The sequence below is a fragment of the Haliaeetus albicilla genome, chromosome 18 (genome assembly GCF_947461875.1).
Source record: "Haliaeetus albicilla chromosome 18, bHalAlb1.1, whole genome shotgun sequence".
In the NCBI taxonomy this organism is placed as follows: Eukaryota; Metazoa; Chordata; class Aves; order Accipitriformes; family Accipitridae; genus Haliaeetus; species Haliaeetus albicilla.
Window position 1 is genome coordinate 20525799 of NC_091500.1, and position 21401 is coordinate 20547199.

General features: G+C 36.5%; 1 protein-coding gene across 2 annotated transcripts in view; it reads left to right on the forward strand.

Annotated features, from left to right (window-relative positions):
• The window catches only part of PXDN (peroxidasin), an 88846-nt gene that overhangs the window by 51512 nt on the left and 15933 nt on the right, over positions 1-21401 (forward strand). For both annotated transcript variants that reach the window (XM_069805891.1, XM_069805893.1), the window contains 10 exons: positions 670-942; positions 2249-2365; positions 3511-3669; positions 6119-6231; positions 7250-7406; positions 11094-11202; positions 11621-11778; positions 16275-17778; positions 18619-18753; positions 21152-21360. In XM_069805891.1, coding sequence (XP_069661992.1) covers positions 670-942; positions 2249-2365; positions 3511-3669; positions 6119-6231; positions 7250-7406; positions 11094-11202; positions 11621-11778; positions 16275-17778; positions 18619-18753; positions 21152-21360 — 2934 coding nt within the window. The remainder of the gene's footprint in view (positions 1-669; positions 943-2248; positions 2366-3510; positions 3670-6118; positions 6232-7249; positions 7407-11093; positions 11203-11620; positions 11779-16274; positions 17779-18618; positions 18754-21151; positions 21361-21401) is intronic.

Genomic DNA, 21401 nt, shown 5'->3' on the forward strand with positions numbered 1-21401 from the left:
GCTCAGTGCAGTAGCGTGCTCTCTGGATACCTGAAAACCACGAGCTTCAAACAGGCCGCTCCTGAAGGCTTTGGCACACATGGTGCAGCCATCCTTGCTCAGGAACTTTTTCACCTGAATCTCTGTCTAGCCAGGGCTTTGTGTTTGCAAGCACTAAATTCCTGTCCAGGACTGTAATGTTTTCAAATTCCAAACTTTGCTGTGAGGAAATTTTGTTTTGACACTCGGCATCAGGTAAACTTGAAATGTCACTGCGAAGCACACATGTAGTTGGGAAAAGTTACTAAAATATAGTTTAATCAGTTTTCTCTTTTTGTGCACTTATGACAATTTTTAGCTGGTTTGTTTTCTGTGTCTCAGTGTCTATGCCTCTGAAGAGACCTTTATAAAGATCAGGACATGAGAAGGAAATGTTTGAAAATTGTTTTAATGGGAGTTAAGAAAAAACATCAGTGCAATTATATGAGCTTTCATTTTTTATCTATTGATATTTATAAATGTCTGCAGCTAGATTAGGCTTAAAGCGAGACACAGTTTGCACCAAGATTAGAAGTATGTTGGAACAGAGCTATTAAAAACCAGCTAGATTCCCCAAACTGTTGTAGTATTCAGCTAAATTAGTGTTATGTGAGCTAAAAGTCATATTTAGGCATCTCTCATTTCTCGCAGCCCGGCCAAGTTTTGTGATTCACCCACAAAATACCGAAGTGCTAGTTGGAGAGAGTGTTACCTTGGAGTGCAGCGCAACCGGGCACCCTCAGCCACGAATTACCTGGACCAAAGGTGACAGAACCCCTTTACCAAGTGACCCTCGCATCACGATAACTCCCTCAGGAGGACTTTACATACAAAATGTGAAGCAGGAGGACAGTGGCGAGTATACCTGTTTTGCAACTAACAGCATAGATAATATCCACGCAACTGCATACATCATAGTCCAAGGTGAGTAACGTTAAACTAGGAGTGACAAGCTGTAAAACATATTAGGAAGGGTATATTTAAATTGTGTGGTTTTGTATTTTTTTCTGAATTGTCAGAGTGGAACTAAAACCTTATTTTTTTTGTTCTAATTACACTGTTCTAGTGTAGTCTGTAGGAAACTTGCTATACATTTCATTCGGAGTACGATAATATATACTAATTCTCCAAAAGTTAAGTTTCACTGATTATTCTCAGAAGTTAATCATTGGCATCTTGAAATGTTTATTTGTTATTATGTTTTGTTTGCCTGTAGGAATAAACAAGCAGTGTCAAATTTGTGGGGGATTAATTAGATATTTTCTGTAATAGGCAGCAATCCTAGAGATTAGAATTTGTGCCTGGAGTACTAGTAATGGAGTTTTGAGTACAGATCTGTGCTGTCTTCCTTTTGTAGACACTTCAGTGAACGTGGGAATATTTTTGGCTGAGTTTCATGGAAACTATCACTCTGCCAGCTGAGGTGTTAGCAAAGCTTTTCTGCAAAACAAAGTAAAAGTATATACGAAATATAATTTCAAGCACAATATATCAAAAGCCTCCTATATATATGGAGAATATTTTTTGCAAATGTTTTCATGCTGGAACTTTTATTTGCAAAACATTTTGAGTAACCTTTAAATTTGAGTTTGTTTCTTTTCTCACGTTAAGATCTCTAGTTGGCAAACAGTTTAGATTGCAAATGCTTTGTTAATGAGTTCAATTTTTAAAGCTATACAAAACAACTTGTCCATGTGGTTTGTTCATTTATTATTCACCAACGGATGACTGTTTTGAGAGCTGAACAAATTACTTCTCCCACTGATAATGCCATGATGTTGCTGCAGAAATTGGCCCACGCTTCACTCACTGCTTTCCTTTTGCATAAAGAATAAAACAAGGAGCTTAGGATGGTTTTGACCGCATTGCATTTTCTTCACAATTTAACTGAGGAGTTTTTCAGAGAAAGAGAAGGAGGTATTTTTAATCCAGGGGACACTCTGTGTTTGATTCTACAAGTCTTACCATACCTCTTAGTTCAGATCTACGGCAGCAGATCCCAGAGGCCTTCACTGACACCAGGGCCAGGTTGTGAGGGAGATGTTCCTGTTGCACAAGTGGCTGCCCTAACTCTCTGCCCTATAGCTGTCACAATATAAAAGAGTCCCATTAGCATCTCTTTTCCCACCAATGAGAGTTATTCAAGTCACACAGGAAACGGTATGTAATTTCAGGCAGTCATGCATTTTTCAGTTGTTTTTCTTTAACCAGTTTATTTTCTCTTCTGTAGCTCTACCTCAGTTTACTGTCACTCCTCAAGACAAAATGGTGATTGAGGGACAAACTGTTGACTTCCCTTGTGAAGCGCAGGGCTATCCCCAGCCTGTTATTGCCTGGACTAAAGGAGGTAAGCATGTTCCATTTTTACTTTTGAGCTACTAGAATAGTTTAGCTGTCATTTTGGAATCGCTCCTGCATTGAAAGGAATTCCATGTATTTGTTTAGATGCTTCAGTCTCTGAAGGAAACAAGGCTCATCTCTTTCTGCTTTAGCTAGAAAAGGCAAGGTGTCCCACAGAAGCTAGCTGCCCAAACGTTTTTCATTATTCAGTAAAAAGAGTCACTGAAATCTATGTCTCCATTATAGATTCCTAATAATAAATGTTTAAGAAATATGAGACAAATCACATGTGGCAATACCTATCGCTGCCGGTTTACTGCAGAAGAAATGGAGATGACCACCATTAGCTGGAGATCTGCAATTAGGTGGGATGTGCTCTCTTCAGAAACCAAAACAGTCCAACCTGTAATTGGCAGCAGTATAACTGCATTTCTGTCACTTAATGTGCATTGACAGGAATACTGGGGTGCACACTGCTGACTGTTTTTATCAGGTCATGGCTGTAAAGGCATTAAGCCAAATCCAGCAGGAGGAGATACTGTAGTGGATGTTTTACCAGTAAGTAAATATTCCAGTTGAATCAAATGAAATAGCTCTAGCAAGCAAAACAACTCTTAGGAAATCCTAAATAAAGCAGATTTTTAACAAACTCTTGATCATTTTGATGCTGATAATGTCCGTGTTTCTCTCTCTACCAAGATTGCTCCAATCAAATGAAATGTCCAGAAAGGAGGAATAGGGTACAGACAGACACTGGTGTGCCTTTTATTTCATCTTTACTATATTACCTTTTTTTCAGGGCTGTATGTATTTTTCTATGGATTCTCTAGATGGCCTAGGTAGATAAGATGAATTGTGTCTTACACACATGGCAATAATACAAAATGAACAGTAATACCTGTTGGTGTTCTTCTTATGATGCCTTCTCATTTGGATGCTTTATCATGGTCCTTAAATGAAAATATTTATTGCTACCACAAACAGAGAAGAGATCAGGATTATGATTGTGTGCATATGTATGTTTTGTTTGCTTTGCATGTTTATCTCAATGTTTTATCTAATTCAAAATCTTCTGGATTTCCCTTTTTCTGACACAAAGGGACTTTGTTCTGCACTGCTATAAATAGGAAATGCTGTTGCTCTGTGTTTCAGGAGGCCAGTTGTCTGTTGACAGAAGACACTTAGTTTTATCCTCTGGAACCCTAAGGATTTCCAGGGTTGCTTTGCATGACCAGGGACAGTATGAATGCCAAGCTGTCAACATTATCGGATCTCAACGAATTGTTGTATACCTGACCGTACAGCCTAGAGGTATGATCTCCATGTACAGCTGCTGGGGAAAAAAAAAGAAAAGAAGATTTAAGCTTACACTAAAATACACAGTATTGTGTTTGGGGTTTTTTTTCTTAAAATGTAAGATTGAGAACTAATTATTTTTGATGGCACAAAATGTTATTATGAAGTAGTTTAACTTTGTTTAGAATTAAAAAAGCTTTTGAAACAGCTTGAATAGTGCTTGGGTTTTTCTTCAGGACTTTTGCTGTGTTTTACAATGATTCTAAGTTGCTGATTTTGAATTATAAGGTGTTCTATTAGTTTTTATAAATTGAGCATGTGGGACAGTGTGCCCTGATAGACTTTGTTCAAAGTCACTTGGAGACTACATAAGCTTACAACTAAACATGGCCTTTTTTGATAAAAGCTTGTTAGAATGAGGTGATATCTTTTGTTGTTTAAAAAACTTGCTGTCCAGGGGATTGCTAACATTTCACATTTCTGTTCATTATTACTGAGTATATCTATTTTTAGATTCCAGGTGTTTTTTAATAAAAAACATGTATGGATACTTATTAGTATTTGTAGAAAGTGTCATTCCTTTGGAACAGTTTGTCTTCTGTGAAAGACATTTATCATCTGATTTACTCTTTTTTGTAAAGAATGAAGGTTTGTTTTGAGGATGACAGTATTCCCATGCTTGGGAAAATATTTTGTTTTGTGAAAAGACTAGGTTCTTATAAGACACTGTGCTGTTAACTAAATAGTGTTATTAACATAATGTTTTGATGTCCAGAAACAGAACACTTTATTTTACAACAGCAGAATGACCTTCACAATGAAAAGTCATTCCTTATACTTAAAATAAGCTGACACAAGAAAAAAAACCCACTCCATTTTTCTTATGCATTTCTTCAAGTAAATTCTAAGTAAGCTACTTCTAGGATTAATTAGAATCGTATTAATATTTATAATTTAGTTAAGTACTTTGGTGTTTAACTAAATTCAGGGAGATTAAACATTTAATTCAAAGCATTTCTTGTTAGTGACCTCATTTTAAACAGTATTTTAGTGAAAGGGGCTCAAATGTTTTCCTGAGCTTAGAAGTTTGTCAGAAAAAAATTCCATTAATTTTTCATAGTTAAGAGTAGTACTGGAAGATTGATTTGTCAAAATAGAGATTTTTTTCACCTGTATAAAATTGTTGACTTAAATTCCATAAAAAACCCCTCAGTTTTAAAAAGTTTTATAGCCTTCCATCAACTGAACATCACTGAACTTGAGTAGTTTAATAAAATGATTTTTGTAAAACTCGGGTTGCAGATTCCAATCACCAAAAGATAGTAAATACAAGACTGAAGGCTGCACATCCAGCCTGAAATTGGAGCTCTCCATACATTCATTGCAATGCTGTTTTCAGTTGTGCAAGAAGAGAAAACTTTTTCTTCTGTGCTTCTAACAAAAAGGACTGTTCATCTGAGGAATGTCTAGTCAGTGGTCACTGTGGCTAAATCTGTATTAATGAATACTTAATGGTCCAGGTCTGTTTGCTGGCATGACATGGCTCACATCCACAGAGCCAGACTCTCTGAGCTCCCGGTGCTGGTCGCCTGCCTCTGGATGCCTTATTTGAAATGGTCGATGCTCCTTGACAGCCATTTGCATACAAACAATTTAACACCAGGGCCAGATTTGGTTGGTAGTATAAATGTATGCTGTGTGACCAAATACTTCTCTGTAAAAGCACAGCCTCCTCCCACTCCCCCCAAAATACTGGTATGTTACAGCAGAAATACAATTCTTAGTGTCTTCGTGATCTTGTATGTGCTTCTCATGGTGATATCTGACTGCTGGATCTCAACCTGGATTTGAAGGAAATTAGGATTAAAAAATGCATTCGTTTTTTTCACAGTGGGTTTAGGTAGCTGTGTACCCTGTGTCCTTAAAATTGAAGGTAATTTTTTGATGTTTTAAGGCCTAGGGCTCATTGGTGTCAGGAGGGTAGGAGCTCTGTGAAGGCTTAGGACCTCAGCAAGTTGGGCTGGGGGAATCACAGTTGAATGAGTTGTGGAAGGTTTTGCTTTTATCATCTAAGAGATCTCTGTTGTTGCTATTTAAAAAATTAAAACTTAAAAAAATTGTCAAGTTGATGGGATATTCACTCTGGTGACTTTGTTCAGATTTAGCTATTCACAGAAATTTTTTTCAGAGCTTTTAATTTATGGAACTTAAGTCTTTTGGGCAACTACTAGCCCGTTTTCTTAGAAGTTAAGAGTACTTAAAAATCAGCCTGAAGCAGACATCAGGAATAAGGAATTTTATCTCTAAGACAAACTTAAAGCAACTAAAAACTTGCAGACAGAATAGGGTCATAGATTAAGAAATGTTGGCTAACTGAAAAAATAAACAGTGCTGACCTCTTTTTAGATTGTCTTTTGCACAAGTTGTATTTCATACCTTGTCAATGTATCATTTGTTTTTTTAGTGACTCCTGTATTTGCCAGCGTTCCCAGTGACATGACAGTGGAGGTTGGCGCAAATGTGCAGATCCCATGCAGCGCTCAAGGAGAGCCGGAGCCAGTAATTACATGGAATAAGGTACTAGATATTTGTTTGGTTGTTGCAAAAAGGCAGTAGCCTTTCCATCTCTTCATAACTAGCTATTTAAAGAGCACATGGTCAAATTACTCCTCACTCTGGTGTCTGAACACATTACCCAAAGTTTAATCAGCAAATCTTCTTTAATACAGAGCATGTATACAGATACCAGACGTGAATTTTATATATATAAAATATATATGTGTGGTTATGCAAATCATTATGCAGACCAGCTAAAATTCGTAACGTAGGCCTTAAAAGTCCTATGTATGTTAGTGACAGTTCTGTGTGAATATCCTATTAATGTTCACACTTTCAGTGATATTATAGATATAAAGCAATAAAAAATACTCTATTGCTGAGCTCTTTGACACTGTTAGGTTGACAGTTCAACCAGGACATGTTTCGGTAACTCTTCGGTAACCTCTCGGTGGCTTTGATTTCCATTGGTGCAATAATTATTATATCAAACTGTTACTTAGAGTTATTAGCAGAGGTACTGGTGAATTAATGGGTTGCTAATATTGATCTTCAATTTTCATGAATATCATCTTCTCTTCAATTAGTGAGAATTAGAAAATGTACTTTAATGTACCTTAAATAGCTTCTAAATGCATAGCACATGAAGAATTGATACATATAAAGCTCTTGAGATCCTTTTTAGTTGGTTAATTTTGAGTAAAATCAAATATATATGTTCTCAAAAGGTGCTATCTTATTTTTGGGTCTTAAATTTTATGTGGTGAGGACCTATAACTATTAAAATACTTTGATTTATAATAATGAGTACTTTTAAAAGTATGTAAATACACTGTACAATTTAGAAATACATGCAAATCCTACTGTCAACATAACTGTGTGAGTTTTTTATATAAGTTAATCTAAATCTAGTTGACTATTATCTTGGCATACAAAATATAAATGTAAAATAAAATGTAAAAATAAAAAAGAAAAGACAAAAATTCAGGTTTGAAAACAAAGAGTGTTTAGAATAACTAAACATTGTGCTTTGCTGCAGGATGGAGTACAGGTAACTGAAAGTGGAAAATTTCATGTTAGTCCAGAGGGATTTCTTACCATTCGTGATGTTGGAACAGCTGATGAAGGTCGATATGAATGTGTTGCCCGGAATACCATAGGATACTCCTCTGTTAGTATGGTGCTTAGTGTTAACGGTAAGGTGTATGAATCAGAGGTATGAGTTAGATTATTAGTTTTATTCTAATTGCTTAATTTGTAAGTTAATCAAATGTTAAATTCTTTCTTTTATTCATATTTTTCTTTTTCGCCCATAATCATCTTTTTTTTTTTTTCCTTCATTTAATTCAGGCAACTATCTGCACAGATGTGAGTAAGATGGGAATATATAAGCTAAAATGTCTCTAGGACTTAAGCTTCAAAATAAACAGTGCTTTGGGCTCTGGTTAGTCACACTGCTTTCCTCTTGAGATATTATTTGGACCTATTAGAACTTGCTAGTTGAATACACAGTCTAATCTTTATGGATAAATTGACAAAAAGTCCTGTAGCATCTTTAAAGGGGCACTTACAGCAGTTGGTTGAAGATTAGACTGCAACCATTGTGAAAGAATTCAGGAAAGCCTTAATGATCTTAAGAAGCTAAAAGAGAAAACAGAAAGAAAAGGAGAATATTTGAGCTTATTCTAATTATTTGAAAGTAATAATGGCAAATAATAGTTATCGATTATTAATACATAATAATTGGTAAGAAAGCAGCCAAAGAGGCTGTGGAAATAACTGTTACACAGATTGACCCTAATGCTTTTCTGACTTATTGAGTAAACCTGCTCATTTTTCAGACTAATTTTGATGGAAAATATTAAGGAAACTGTGTGGGTTTTTTGTCTTTCAGTAGAAAATATGACACAATATTTTTGTATCATTGAAAAATGAGTATTGAGCAGTGATTTCTTTAACATATTGGATATTGTTTCCCAGTGTTATGTCTGATGCTCAGTATTTTGTTTACTAAATTCATGAATATATATCAGTGATTTTTCTAATGTATTGATTTCCGTGATATCAGTCACATAGTATCAATAAAACTATGATGTTCCCTGGCTTAAGTTGCTTTTAGTAGACTATTAGTCTATCCCCTCCTTTATCAAAAATAGTATTTCTTCAATCCGTAATTATGATTTCTGAGAGAAAAATTGCAGGACTGGGAATCACTCAATGATAAGGTTTCATCCACATATATGAAATCTGCAAGTGAAAGTCCATAAAAAACAGTTAATCTTGGTTACTCTGGAGATGCATAGAAAAATAAGTTTTTTGTGTTTTTTTTAAATAAATTAAAAAAAAATCAATAAGAGCTCTGAAAAATGAAACCATGAATTGAACTATAACCCCAGTGGAAATCAGTTTAATTCACTTAGTGCAGGTGTCAACTGCTCATTCTCATCTGCTGAAATTAGCAAACTACAAAACTTGGTGCTAGCTGATCTGCAGTATTTAATTGTAATGTGGTTATTTTTCTTATAATCAATAAACCTAAAATTAGTGAAACTACCCTTGATTAATCTGCATTCAGTCTGAAACTGTAAATGATGTTTCTCCTTAAAACTAGTGGGATATCAGATACTGTTTCTCTATGGTTCCTATATAAATGAAGCTGTCAGAGAAGCAAGGAAGACAAGTGGACAGATTAAAAGTACTGGATACTTGCTATCTGGATAGTATTAATAATGCCATAGCCAGAAATGCCTAAACACTTGCATGTCAGCATTTCTTTCAAACAAAGTTAATGTTTTATGCATGTTCCTGATGCATAAAAATCTTTTCTTAACGTTGAGACAGAATAAAGGCAAATGTGTAGAAGCCTGGGGGGGGGCAGGTTTTGCTGTCCATGTTTGATAATATTTTAAAGAAGCTTTTCTTTTGTCATTTTCTTCTGTCCTTTTCTGTTGTTTTGTAAAAGTCTCTGGCTTAAGTGTAAGGCAGGATGTGTGTGGATTACGTTTTCGTTGCTTAAAAAAATTGCCATTCCCCCCCCCCCTTCCCTCGCCCCAAAAAAGGTATTGTGCAAAAGGCTTGCATGGAGCTTTAATATTTATCAGTCTAAAAAGAGATCTACTGGCAGCAAATAGTCTAAACAAAAATAAAGTACAGCCTAGTTAACATCTGACCAAGATTTATGATTCAGCCCACATGTACCATTAATCAGAAAGATAGCTCTGCAAGACACATATCTAAAGTGAACACCGAGATGACATCCGTCATAGACAGCACTAGGGAAGGTAACCAGCAACTGGATTTTTACAGTCTGCAATGTTGCAGTGTTAGGATGGTTCACAGCACACAAGCACTCTCTGAAACAACTAAAATGGGGATAGCAAACCTGTAGATGATAGTTCTTCTTAAAATAATTAGCTTATTTGATGATGTTTCTGTATGGTTACTATGAAAATGAAGCTGTCAAGCAAGGAGGACAGCTGGTAATTAGGACAGGTCAGGGACCATCGCTGTTGGGCACTGAGGAAAGGATCAGCTCATTTTGGATGCTGGGAGTATGTTGTCAGCAGCCCAAGGCAGCGGGCCTCAGGGCAGAGAAAGGGGCTTCAGCTACAGCTGTAGAGTGCCAGGGATTGCTTTATTTGACGGTCTAGATGGTTACGTTTGATTACCCAGGTCTAGACTCTGCAACCCACATAGACACAGCCTAAACTGGCAGTTATGAAGGAATAATGAAATATTGCCTAGAAAAGAAAAGAAAAAGTCATGAAAAGCTTGCAAACAACAGTTTTTATGTCAGCTGATTTTGTACATCTGCTGATTTTATTCCAGTGTATTTGGTTTGGACTTTTTCCCTACTTTACCCTTCTTCCTGTGTGACTTTTCCAATCTAAACACACTCTGGAAATTGTTAGCTGTTGCCCCTGGATCTAGTAGTTCTTGGTTTAGACTGAAAGGAAGGTTATTAGCCTTAGATATGTTGTACAAACATCCAGCTGCAACTGAGTACCATATAAAAAGGCAGATGAATGGGCCTATGCATTAGTGAGTTTCCAGTATTATACAGAGTCGTTAAATAACTTTCAAGCATGTGATTTTTAATGTAGTATTAAAAAGCTAGATAATTTTAAAGTAGAAAACAAAGTAGTGATCAAAATAAATAAAACATTTATAGCCCTTTAAAATTAACGTGTGTTGCTTACTAGACTAAGCTCAGAAGAGGAGCAATGTTAATTTATTGTAGCTATTTGGGAATATATAGAATTCTGTGGGTTTTTTGGTTGGGTTTTTCTTTGTGTGTGTTTATTCATTTTTGTGTGAATTCTCTTTGAATTTATGTGTTCTAAAAGTCAAACTAAGTCCGGCAGTATTTTTCACTTGTAACACATTCCTGTAAACCCTTTAAATTCTTACACTGAATTCAGTACTAATTGCAGTCAAAGGGAATACTTGCATTGATTTCAGTGGGTATAGGCCAGGCTCTTGATATCAACACCTAAAAGCTGATAATACACCACACCAGGAAAAAAACGCTTAATAATAATTCATTTTTTCTTTGGTAATTTTTACTTGAAATTGTAGGACTAATTAATGGACAGTTAAACACTGTATGCATTTATCTTCACTTTATTTTGTTTTAGAGTTATAAGCAAGCTGACTTTTAAACTTACAATAACTTCTACTTTAAATGTATTTTCCTCTACTGTAATATGCTTTGATAGAACTTCAAAATGGTTAAGAATTTTATATTTGGACAAACTAATGCTTAAAGAACAGGGGTTTACTTTGTAGAACTGAAATGATGTCGTGTCTAGACTTTGTTTTATAGAAGTATCTTTTTGTATGTGGCCATTTTTGCAATAACATGTGAATTCCTCTTTCTGTAGTCCCTAATGTCAGCCGAAATGGAGATCCTTTTGTACAAACATCAATTGTGGAAGCAATTGCAACTGTTGACAGAGCAATAAATTCAACACGTACACATCTGTTTGACAGGTATCCCCCTTTTTTTATACTGAGAAGTCAAAATTAATTTTGCATACACTGGGAATGATGGAAGATTTATTAAGCAAGAAGTCATTTTATTATTTAAATGACATTGTTAACATCTGGTTAGTTCTGGGAGTACTAACAGTTTAACATGTAAGGATCCCTGTTGCTTAAAGACTCATGTTGAGATCTCTATTCACTACAGCAGTTTTTCTGCTGAGATAATGTGTATTAAAAGGCTATTAAATGTTTAATTGCTACTAAATGTTTTATGTTTTATTATTTTTTTTGTTTGCCTTCCATTTTGAGATGAGTAACCAAGGTATGTACTAATCATGTTGCTGAACATTTACATGATTTATGTAGTTTTGTTATTTTGTAACTCCTGTATACACTTAACTATTTTTTTCAAATTATCTATCAGTCGTCCTCGTTCTCCAAATGATTTGCTAGCCTTATTTCGATACCCAAGGGATCCATACACTGTTGAGCAAGCAAGAGCTGGGGAAATATTTGAAAGGACATTACAGCTTATTCAAGATCATGTACAAGATGGTCTAATGGTTGACCTGAATGGAACAAGTCAGTACTCACTCTTTCCTTATTTTTCTGTGTTGAAGTGTATTTGCCTTCTTAAGTCATTATACTTCAAGAGACATTTATTTTCTGAGTCTGGGTCCCAATTGCAGAACCGTTACATTGAAATCAGTGGAATATCTAACTTTGCAAAACTTTACCAAATATATGTGTTTGCCCAATTCAGTCCTTGGTTTGCACTTTGCTACATTATGGTGTAACTCAGTTTGCTTGAGCTCTCCAAGTAGAGTGTTTTTATTTTTCCTCACATTGACATATTAAGGAAAAATTCATGTTCAGATTCTTCTACTGATCAAATTTGGTATAACAGAAGTGCATAATGCATCCCATTTGTTAGCTCCCTGTGTGTTAATTCATTAGGACCATTGTTTCATAGCAGAACAGACTTTTCTGTTATGTATTAAAAATAATCAGTATTTTGTTCATGTTTCTTTAAATAAAACCGTTTAGTGTTGGCATGCCTTGGCAAGGAAAAAAGATGATATAACAAGAAAGATTTGTATACTTTACAAACCAGGGTTTCTGTATGTACCACAAAAATATTCAAAGAATTATTTGCCACGCATTCTTTAAGTGCATGTCAAACTAAGCTAATTGTTTCCTTTAACACTGATCTGATGTAATGAGAAATACAGTTTTTGCTGCTTTTTACAAATAGCAGAAAAATGCAAGGTTTAATATTTCTGCCTTTTAGTTATTGAAGTCCAAGTTCTAATTCATGAAGTCCAGCTGGAGCATATACAACTAGTGCGTGTAGATCTGTGTGTGGATAGGCTTGAGACATAGGACTGAAGCATTTGGAAATAATGATAGAATTTTAGGAGAGCTTTTGAGACTTCAGACATAGCCAAAAGCTACACTGAAGATCTAGAGGAAATATTTTTACTTATTATATTCTTTTTGATGTTTATAATTGAGTATTTATTGTAACTTCCGAAAACCTTAACTCTGACTGTGAACTAGGCAAGTATTTATAAGGCCAAAGACTGCAAGCTTTGTAGATTACTGTAACATTTGCTAGTAAAAGAATCCTGTTACTCGTTATCAGAGCTGTGTAAATAATTTGCGATGAATAGTTTACCACAAAAACTTACTCAAATTTTTTTGAAGGCTTGTGTTTTATAAGAGCAACGCGATTTAATTCAGTTCTCTGATTAGATGCATATGCAAGCATATCAAATATAATACTAGGAATTTATGAAATCTGATGTGTGAGAATTGCTTGACTACTTTTTACTAGGATTTGTAATAGTGAAATTCAATCATCTAAAGTTTACCAAAAATTGGCATTAAAGCATACAAATACAAATTAATGAACACAAAATCAGGCAACTTTCTGTGATACTGGAAATCCTGTTCACAACCAGAGCTTGCTTCTCAGCCCTACAAAATCCATAGAAAGCTGGCTTTTAGGGAAACTTGGATAGTAAAAGAAATCTGTTTTCATTTAAATAGCCTAATGCTCAGATTTTAATACTCAGATTTGTCCTTATTTGGTTTTATTTCAAAATGCAGAGCCCAATGGAAGGTGCTATTTAGCACTTTTGCATTGGGAACAGTTGAGAAACTTGACAATTTCCCATTCAGAGACATTTTTTATGTAAAATCTTGGAATATCCCAAGGAAAGACTATGGAGCCAAATTCTCTCTGCAGTGCCAGACTGTATAACAAGGGGAATGGCCACAAATTGCTGCTTGGGAGGTTCAGATTGGATGTTAGGAAACACTTTCTCACAAGGAGGCCAGTGCAGTGCTGGAACAATTTATCCAGAAAGGCAGAAGATTCTCAGTCTCTGGAGGTTTTCAAGCTGACTAGACAGGGATACAGCTGAGCTGATCCAGTGTTGGAGACAGCCTTGCTTCAAGCAGGAGCTTGGTCTGGGTAAAAGGTCCCTTCTAATCAATATTTCTATGACTATGAAACATCTTCTTTGCAGTTTGGAAAAAAGTATAGCTAATAGTATGTGAATTGAGCTAGTTAGCTTCTAAGCACTGGGAATGCTCAGCGCCCAGCCTTTTAGAAAGCAGAGCCAGAGTTAGTGCCTACAATGCGAGGGGTAATTAAGGGTCTGAGAATGGCATTTATGGCAACCTCCACTCTGCTCAGAAGGCCATGGAATCTAATCCATAGATGACACATTGCCTCCCACTTGAACTTTTAAACAGAGAAGCTGAACCTTTTAAGTTGGTAATGAAGGTCATTCCACCCAAAACATTCATAGTTGAGTTTTGCTCACAACTTGATTTCAGAAGTGTGGGTGGCAACCAGGATAACAACAGCAGACAAATGTTTATGTAAAGACTGCATGAATAATGATCGTAAGGAAAGAACTCCATGATGAATGAAGATCATTTGAAAAGGATTGTTATTATAAAGAAGATATGTTTTCTGGGTGTAGTTTTAGAATTAAACTGCCCTAGTAGCCAGCATACTATAATATGTTATCAGTAATATTCTCAAAGAGTTTACTTGGCTGCATTAGCCAGTGGCACTTACTGGTTTTGCTCTGTGGTTTGTTTTTCTTTTTCCTAGTCTGGAGTATTCTGTAAAATAATTTAAGTATGTCTACAAAAACAGGTTAGTTTTGCCTAATGGAAGCACTAGGTCTCTAGTATCTTTGCTTTGACTTGTAAACCACTCAAAGTACATGTAGCCTGAGGCTGAGAAAACATAGACCCCCTGACTGAACACAGGTCCTGTCCCAGCTGAGCAGCTACGAGCAATCCAGTCCCTTTCAAGGCGAAGACAAAGAGGGGCTTTAGGTAGTTTGTTTGAAATTGCCCTGCATTGTAGAAATTGGCAGAGAGCCAATGTGTCTAGCACACATTGATGTGTTGAATGTAGATGAAGGTCAGTGTCTTTGCAGGCACGCTGGGACCGAGCTCCGGACTAAAAGGAACATTTCCCGACTGTGTGCAATTAGCCTGCACCAACCTCTTGCAAAACTGCGTTCCCTCAATCTTGAGTGATTACCATCATGGTCGGAACCCCTTGAGCCTGTGGGAACACAGTACCACTGTACACTCACTCATTTCCTTTTTTCCTTCTGCCTTTATTCTGCTTGTTCAGTTTTGCTCCTGAGTGCAAGCTTTCCAGATGAAGAACCATGGTGGTGTATGATGGTTTCTAGTTGGCTAAAAGTATGTCTACACTGCCAAATATTGCCATCCACTCTCTATATCCATTAATCACTCAAGGTGTGCCTGCGCTTTGGATCAGCAGGGCCCATTTGAAGTGAATCTCCCAGCTGTCCCCACTTGCTGTGCTTTGGTGTGAGTTGTGGTATGGTCTTGAACCGTGTGGAGTCTTTTCAAATTAAGTGAAAAATGTGGTCCAGGGCCACATTCAGTCCAGGAGAACAAAGTAAAGCTTTTCTGAAGGAAGCCTGCTCCTGTTGCATAATGGATACAGTAGGGATGTCTTTCTCAGCATCCAAAATTTCATTCTACACACATATTTCTCTTGGTCTACACAAGTTGATAATGTAGATATAGCCCAAATTAATGACTTTTTTTCCCTGAAATTAGGCCCAAATGTTTCTAAGAAAAAAATCACTTTTAGAATGACTCCTAATAGGCAGCATGGACAAAGCACAGCCTGACTGTTCTGCTATTTGCAGTCATCCAACACTGTACTAGGAGTCCTTACAGTCTTCAATCCTTCCACATGCCATCATACCACAGCAGAGATCATGCAACACATAGCCTTAGTTTGAAGTTATAGAAACATAAGTCTAATGAATTATGGTATATATTTTGTATATATTATTTTTCTATGAACTGAGAAAAAATGCAGGAAAGTAGTAAGTATGTTGTAGTCCCAGAAGTGAATGGTGTGGATTGCAGAGGAAACCTGTGCCAAGTGATATGCACACAGCAGTTTTCTTTAGAAACTAGTCCCGGGTAATGTGAATGTGAGTTACTCCATACCACTTGTCCTAGAGATCACTCCTCTGTTTAGCTGTATTGCCTGTGGTTATGTTCTTTTGTGGTTCTTGTTGAATTTTTTTTATTAAAATTCTGGAACTTCCGCAGTAATAAAGCAAAACAAAATAGTAATGTTCAGTGAATTATCAAGTCTCAAAAGATAAAGTCTTGAAGTCCAAGTAAATGTTACTGACAGTTTTTAAAATGCTTTTACTAACATGGGGAAAATTTCCCATTTGTCTCAATATGAGGCTTTTATTTCTGAAAATACCTCTGCTTTCTTAAGTGACCAAATAAGTAATGAGCTCTTTTTGTGAACATTTTGTAAAAGTTGTACATGAGTTGGCATTTTATGAAGTTCCCTCCTGACCTAATAGTGGTTGTTGCTCTAATATACATATGTGATTACTATTGTTCTTTTTAAAGAATGGGGGTATTTAATCTGATGGGAAATGCAATATAATAAAATAACATATCAAATAAATTCATGGATCTGTGGGCACCATGAGTCTATGAAGTCTTTGATTTTCCCTCTGTCTCTCTTCTGGTTTCAGGTTATCACTATAATGACCTTGTATCCCCACAGTACCTGAATCTGATAGCTAATCTCTCAGGCTGTACAGCCCATCGACGAGTGAACAACTGCTCAGATATGTGCTTCCACCAGAAGTACAGGACACACGATGGAACGTGCAACAACCTTCAGCATCCCATGTGGGGTGCTTCTCTGACAGCCTTTGAACGTCTGTTGAAGTCAGTCTACGAAAATGGATTTAATTTGCCTCGGGGAATTGAACCCAAGAGGCTCTCTAACGGCTATGCACTCCCAATGCCTCGCTTGGTTTCGACCACTTTGATCGGAACGGAAACAATAACTCCCGATGACCAGTATACTCACATGCTCATGCAGTGGGGGCAGTTTCTCGACCACGACCTTGACCTCACTGTGGCTGCCCTAAGTGAGGCCAGGTTTTCAGATGGTCAGCATTGCAGTTCAGTTTGTACAAATGATCCTCCATGCTTTTCGATCATGATACCACCAAATGATCCCAGAGTTCGAAACGGTGCACGCTGCATGTTTTTCGTACGCTCCAGTCCGGTTTGTGGAAGCGGCATGACATCCCTCCTGATGAATTCTGTGTACCCACGAGAACAGATCAACCAGCTGACTTCATACATCGATGCGTCCAATGTGTATGGCAGTTCGGACCATGAAGCACTAGAAATCAGAGACTTGGCAAGTCAGAGGGGTCTTCTGAGGCAGGGCATCGTACAGAGATCTGGCAAGCCCCTCCTTCCATTTGCTACTGGCCCACCAACAGAATGTATGAGAGATGAAAATGAGAGCCCAATTCCCTGCTTTTTAGCTGGTGATCAGCGTTCTAATGAGCAGCTGGGTCTTACCAGCATCCACACGTTGTGGTTTAGAGAACACAACAGAATTGCCACAGAGCTACTGAAACTCAATCCACACTGGGATGGTGACACAATATATCACGAAACACGCAAAATTGTTGGTGCAGAAATGCAACACATAACATTTAGCCACTGGCTACCTAAGATCTTTGGAGAGGTAGGCATGAAGATGCTTGGCGAATATAAGGGTTATGATCCCAGTGTTAATTCTGGCATAACTAATGAGTTTGCAACTGCCGCTTTTAGGTTTGGTCACACACTCATTAATCCTTTTCTGTATCGACTGGATGAAAACTTTGAACCTATTCCACAAGGCCATCTACCGCTTCATAAGGCATTCTTCTCTCCATTTCGGATTGTAAATGAAGGAGGCATTGATCCACTTCTAAGGGGATTGTTTGGTGTTGCTGGTAAGATGCGTGTCCCATCACAATTACTCAATACAGAATTAACAGAAAGACTCTTCTCCATGGCACGTACTGTGGCTTTAGATCTGGCAGCTATGAATATTCAGAGAGGCAGAGATCATGGAATTCCTCCCTACCATGATTTTAGAGTTTACTGTAATCTTTCTTCAGCTCAGACTTTTGAAGATCTGAAAAATGAAATTAAGAATCCTGAAATCAGGGAGAAACTTAGCAGGTGAGCCTGAGGTGAAGAAAAACAATCAATTATCTAAATGTGCATGCAAAATTAGTAGCTAAATGTCTTATCTAGAAGAAAATAATTGTTAAGAAAGGGGTAAAGCGATTTTTTAAGAAACTTCCGTCCATACCAGGAAATAGGTGTAGAAAATTCCCACATGCAGGTAATTTCTCCACTTCTACATGTCTGTGAACAATAAGAAGTTAATATATACTGTATGTGTTCATGAAATTATCAATTTGAAATGTCTGATTTTAGAAATGCTTTTAAATATGAATGTTATTTCGATGTAAGGTCATATTTAATGCCAGTCTTATGCAAGTATTTACATGTTCACTTCCACCCATTCCCTACACTAAACCAAACAGGAATATCGTTCACTGTATTTTCATGTGGACATCCTTCACTACCAGTAAACTGCTCTTCTTTAGAGCTTCAGAGTTTGAAAATAAGTCTTCAGCTACCTGCCACCCCTAGCTTGTCCACACAAAATCAGAGACAGAATGTCTCAGCTACGGTAAAAGAAAAAGTGTACAGAGAGGCAGGAAAGAGGAGCTATTGAAAAAGAAACTGTTCCAAGAAATCAGAAGAAAGCTACTAGGAGAAAGGATATTGTGGAGTAGACTTGCAGACCCCTGTGATGTTACTCACATATACAAGCTACATTGCAGGATTTCTTGCATATACACACACAGGTTGTTCACAAAAGATGTAGCACTATCACTGTCATTTTTACTGTTAGTTGTTCATATCTCTTGCCCTTAGTTTTACCACGTACTGGTTATTTTGTAACTGTAAAATATTTGGTATTAAATATTTTTGTTTTTCTATTTATAGGTTGTACGGTTCCCCACTGAACATAGACCTATTTCCTGCTCTAATGGTAGAAGACTTAGTTCCAGGGAGCCGACTGGGGCCAACTTTGCTGTGTCTGTTAAGCACACAGTTTAGGCGTATTCGGGATGGAGACAGGTAAATCGAAATACCATGGAAACCAAAATTAGTTTTGACTTGAGGATGCTTAATAACAGTTGCAACGTCTTGTTTCCAAATCAAACTGCATTTTATTTTCATTTATGATTTTAATATATAATCGAAAAGATGAAGAATACAGGTTTAAAACATTGTTAGAAGCTATGATTAATTTATTTTTTAAATCTGTACTTTTCATGGTGAGTATGTCATACTGACCTCCAAAAAGCACCACAGCAAATATATGCTGAGTTTCCTTTTACCGGTTATTCAAGTCACTTACCTTTCTGAAAACTGGGTGTTACTCATGTCTTTTCATTGTTATTTAATTATTTTATTGGCAATGGAATTGTGGTGGTTGAGACACTTTCACCATCTCCGTTACTTAAGCACAGGTTGGAAAAGTATCACTCGGTGTATATAACCCCTATACATATTTCAATACAAGAAGTCTGTGCACCAAGAGAGTCTTAAAAGCAGACAGGTTATCACAAAGAACACAATTTGATAATTGTTCTTAAATTACTTTACATGCACATTATGAGCAATTTCTCATTTTCAGTTTCTACAGTACTTGAAGTAAGAAAATAGTCATTGCTGTTGTTACAGCAGCCAGATCTCTTTTGCATACTTACAGCACACTCGTTCAGAATCTGAAGATTAACATTTCCCTCATTTTAACATAATTTATGAGCTGGAATCCTGGTTTTTGTATGGCATGAGGGTAGAAAGACTTATGCTGATTAGTCCCATCCTAGTGCAAGGGAAATGGGAAGAATTCGGAAATTAGATTTGATTCACTTTATCTAATGTTATTTGCTTTATGTAAGTTATAAAATTGCTACCAAGATAATATAAAGGCTTTTTTATTTCTGTAGTCACTAACACAACCCTTTTTGTATGCTTTTTTTAAAAACAACTTTCTTTCATGAAATCTGTTTAAAAATTAAGCTGTGAAACATAAAACTCTCATGCCTGCAGGCAGAAGGAGTAAAAGAGAAATATATGCAGTATGAGCTCCAGATTGCTGGTGACAAGTACCTATTTGTGTCACAACAGGATAATGATACTGCTTTTTTGTGTGTGTCTGTTTGCATTTTTCCAGCAAAAGCTTTTTTTTTTTCTTCCCCTTTTTTTTCTGAAACAACATTCAGAAACTATAGGAAAACATTGAATATTTAGGAAATGGGATTCTGCTGTCCAAAGAATACAAATGTTTTGAAGCAACATGCCAGCAAATAGTAAAATATTATTAGACATAATGAAAGCAACTCTCACTTGTTTGAAAAGCCTTTACGATGGGCAGAGGATCAAAGTTACCAGCACCATGCAAAACAAATGTGCCTGTGCAGGGAAAAGGAGTGATGTTTGAAGGGAGCCTAACTTCATGTCAAAATGGAAATTTCAGAATCTGTTTTTCTGATCCCTGTACTTGGAAATTCATTGGCCGCTGTCCAATGCCTTATGAAAATGATACAATAAGTAGGTAAAATGAAATTTGTTGACCATTCTTCTAAGTTTAGTATAAAATTGTTATTGATTTTTCATAAAGTTTAAAGAGCCTTCTACTTATTTTGCTTGAAATGGGGGAAAAACTTATCAATATAGAATTATAACTTTACAGTTCTGTGAGATGTAAACAATATCACAGTGAGCAATTCTTATGTGTTAGAATAGTGTAAAATGTTTTCAAATCCAGGACAGTAACTTAAAACGTTTTCTTTTCCAAGGACTGGCTTGCTTTTCGTAGTAATGTATTATTTTTATTTTTTATTGATAACAGGCTTTTAGCCCTTTATGTATGAAAAAAAAATATATTTGAAACCACAGTGTTTCCTCCTTGAATATAATTAATTAACTGAGCATATATTAATAAGTCCCTGAATTAGTATAGTCATTAAAATAGTTTTACAGAAAAAAATTCCTTAGTAAATTAAACATTCTCACTTATCTTGATAATAACCTAGGTATAGATTAACCATTCTTCTAATCTCAGCAATTCTATCAAAATTTTTTCATACCCATAGGAAAGTTGCCTGGAGAAATATATCTATGGTAATTTAAGCTTCTGCCTTAAAAGAACCCTAAACTTGGTAGTCTAGTGCCATTTTAGATGTCCAAAGATACCCAAGACATCGAAATGGGACTAGAAGAGAAATCAAAGGATTTGTTGAAGACTTTGGTCCTTTCAGAGTGTCAGCATGACACCAAGTAGGGCTGAAGTGACACCAAGCGCTTACATTTTGGCCTCTGGATCACTCCCTCAGATACGATGTAAAGTTGAGAACAGGATTTATGGAATAATTAATTTCATTCTGAATACATTACTGTAATATCTCTGGAAAACTGTGTGGTTTGTTTTTTCACTAGCAAATTTGTCTTTTCTGTGAGATTACAGGTTATGGTATGAGAACCCGGGTGTGTTCACGCCTGCTCAGCTCACTCAGATCAAGCAGACATCTCTTGCCAGAGTTTTGTGTGACAATGGCGACAACATAACCAGGGTACAACATGATGTGTTTAAGGTGGCTGAATTCCCACATGGATATAGTAGCTGCGAAGATATTCCTAAACTGGACCTCAGGATGTGGCAAGATTGCTGTGAAGGTCTGTATACAGGTGGATTTGGGTGTATTAATGTGCGCTTT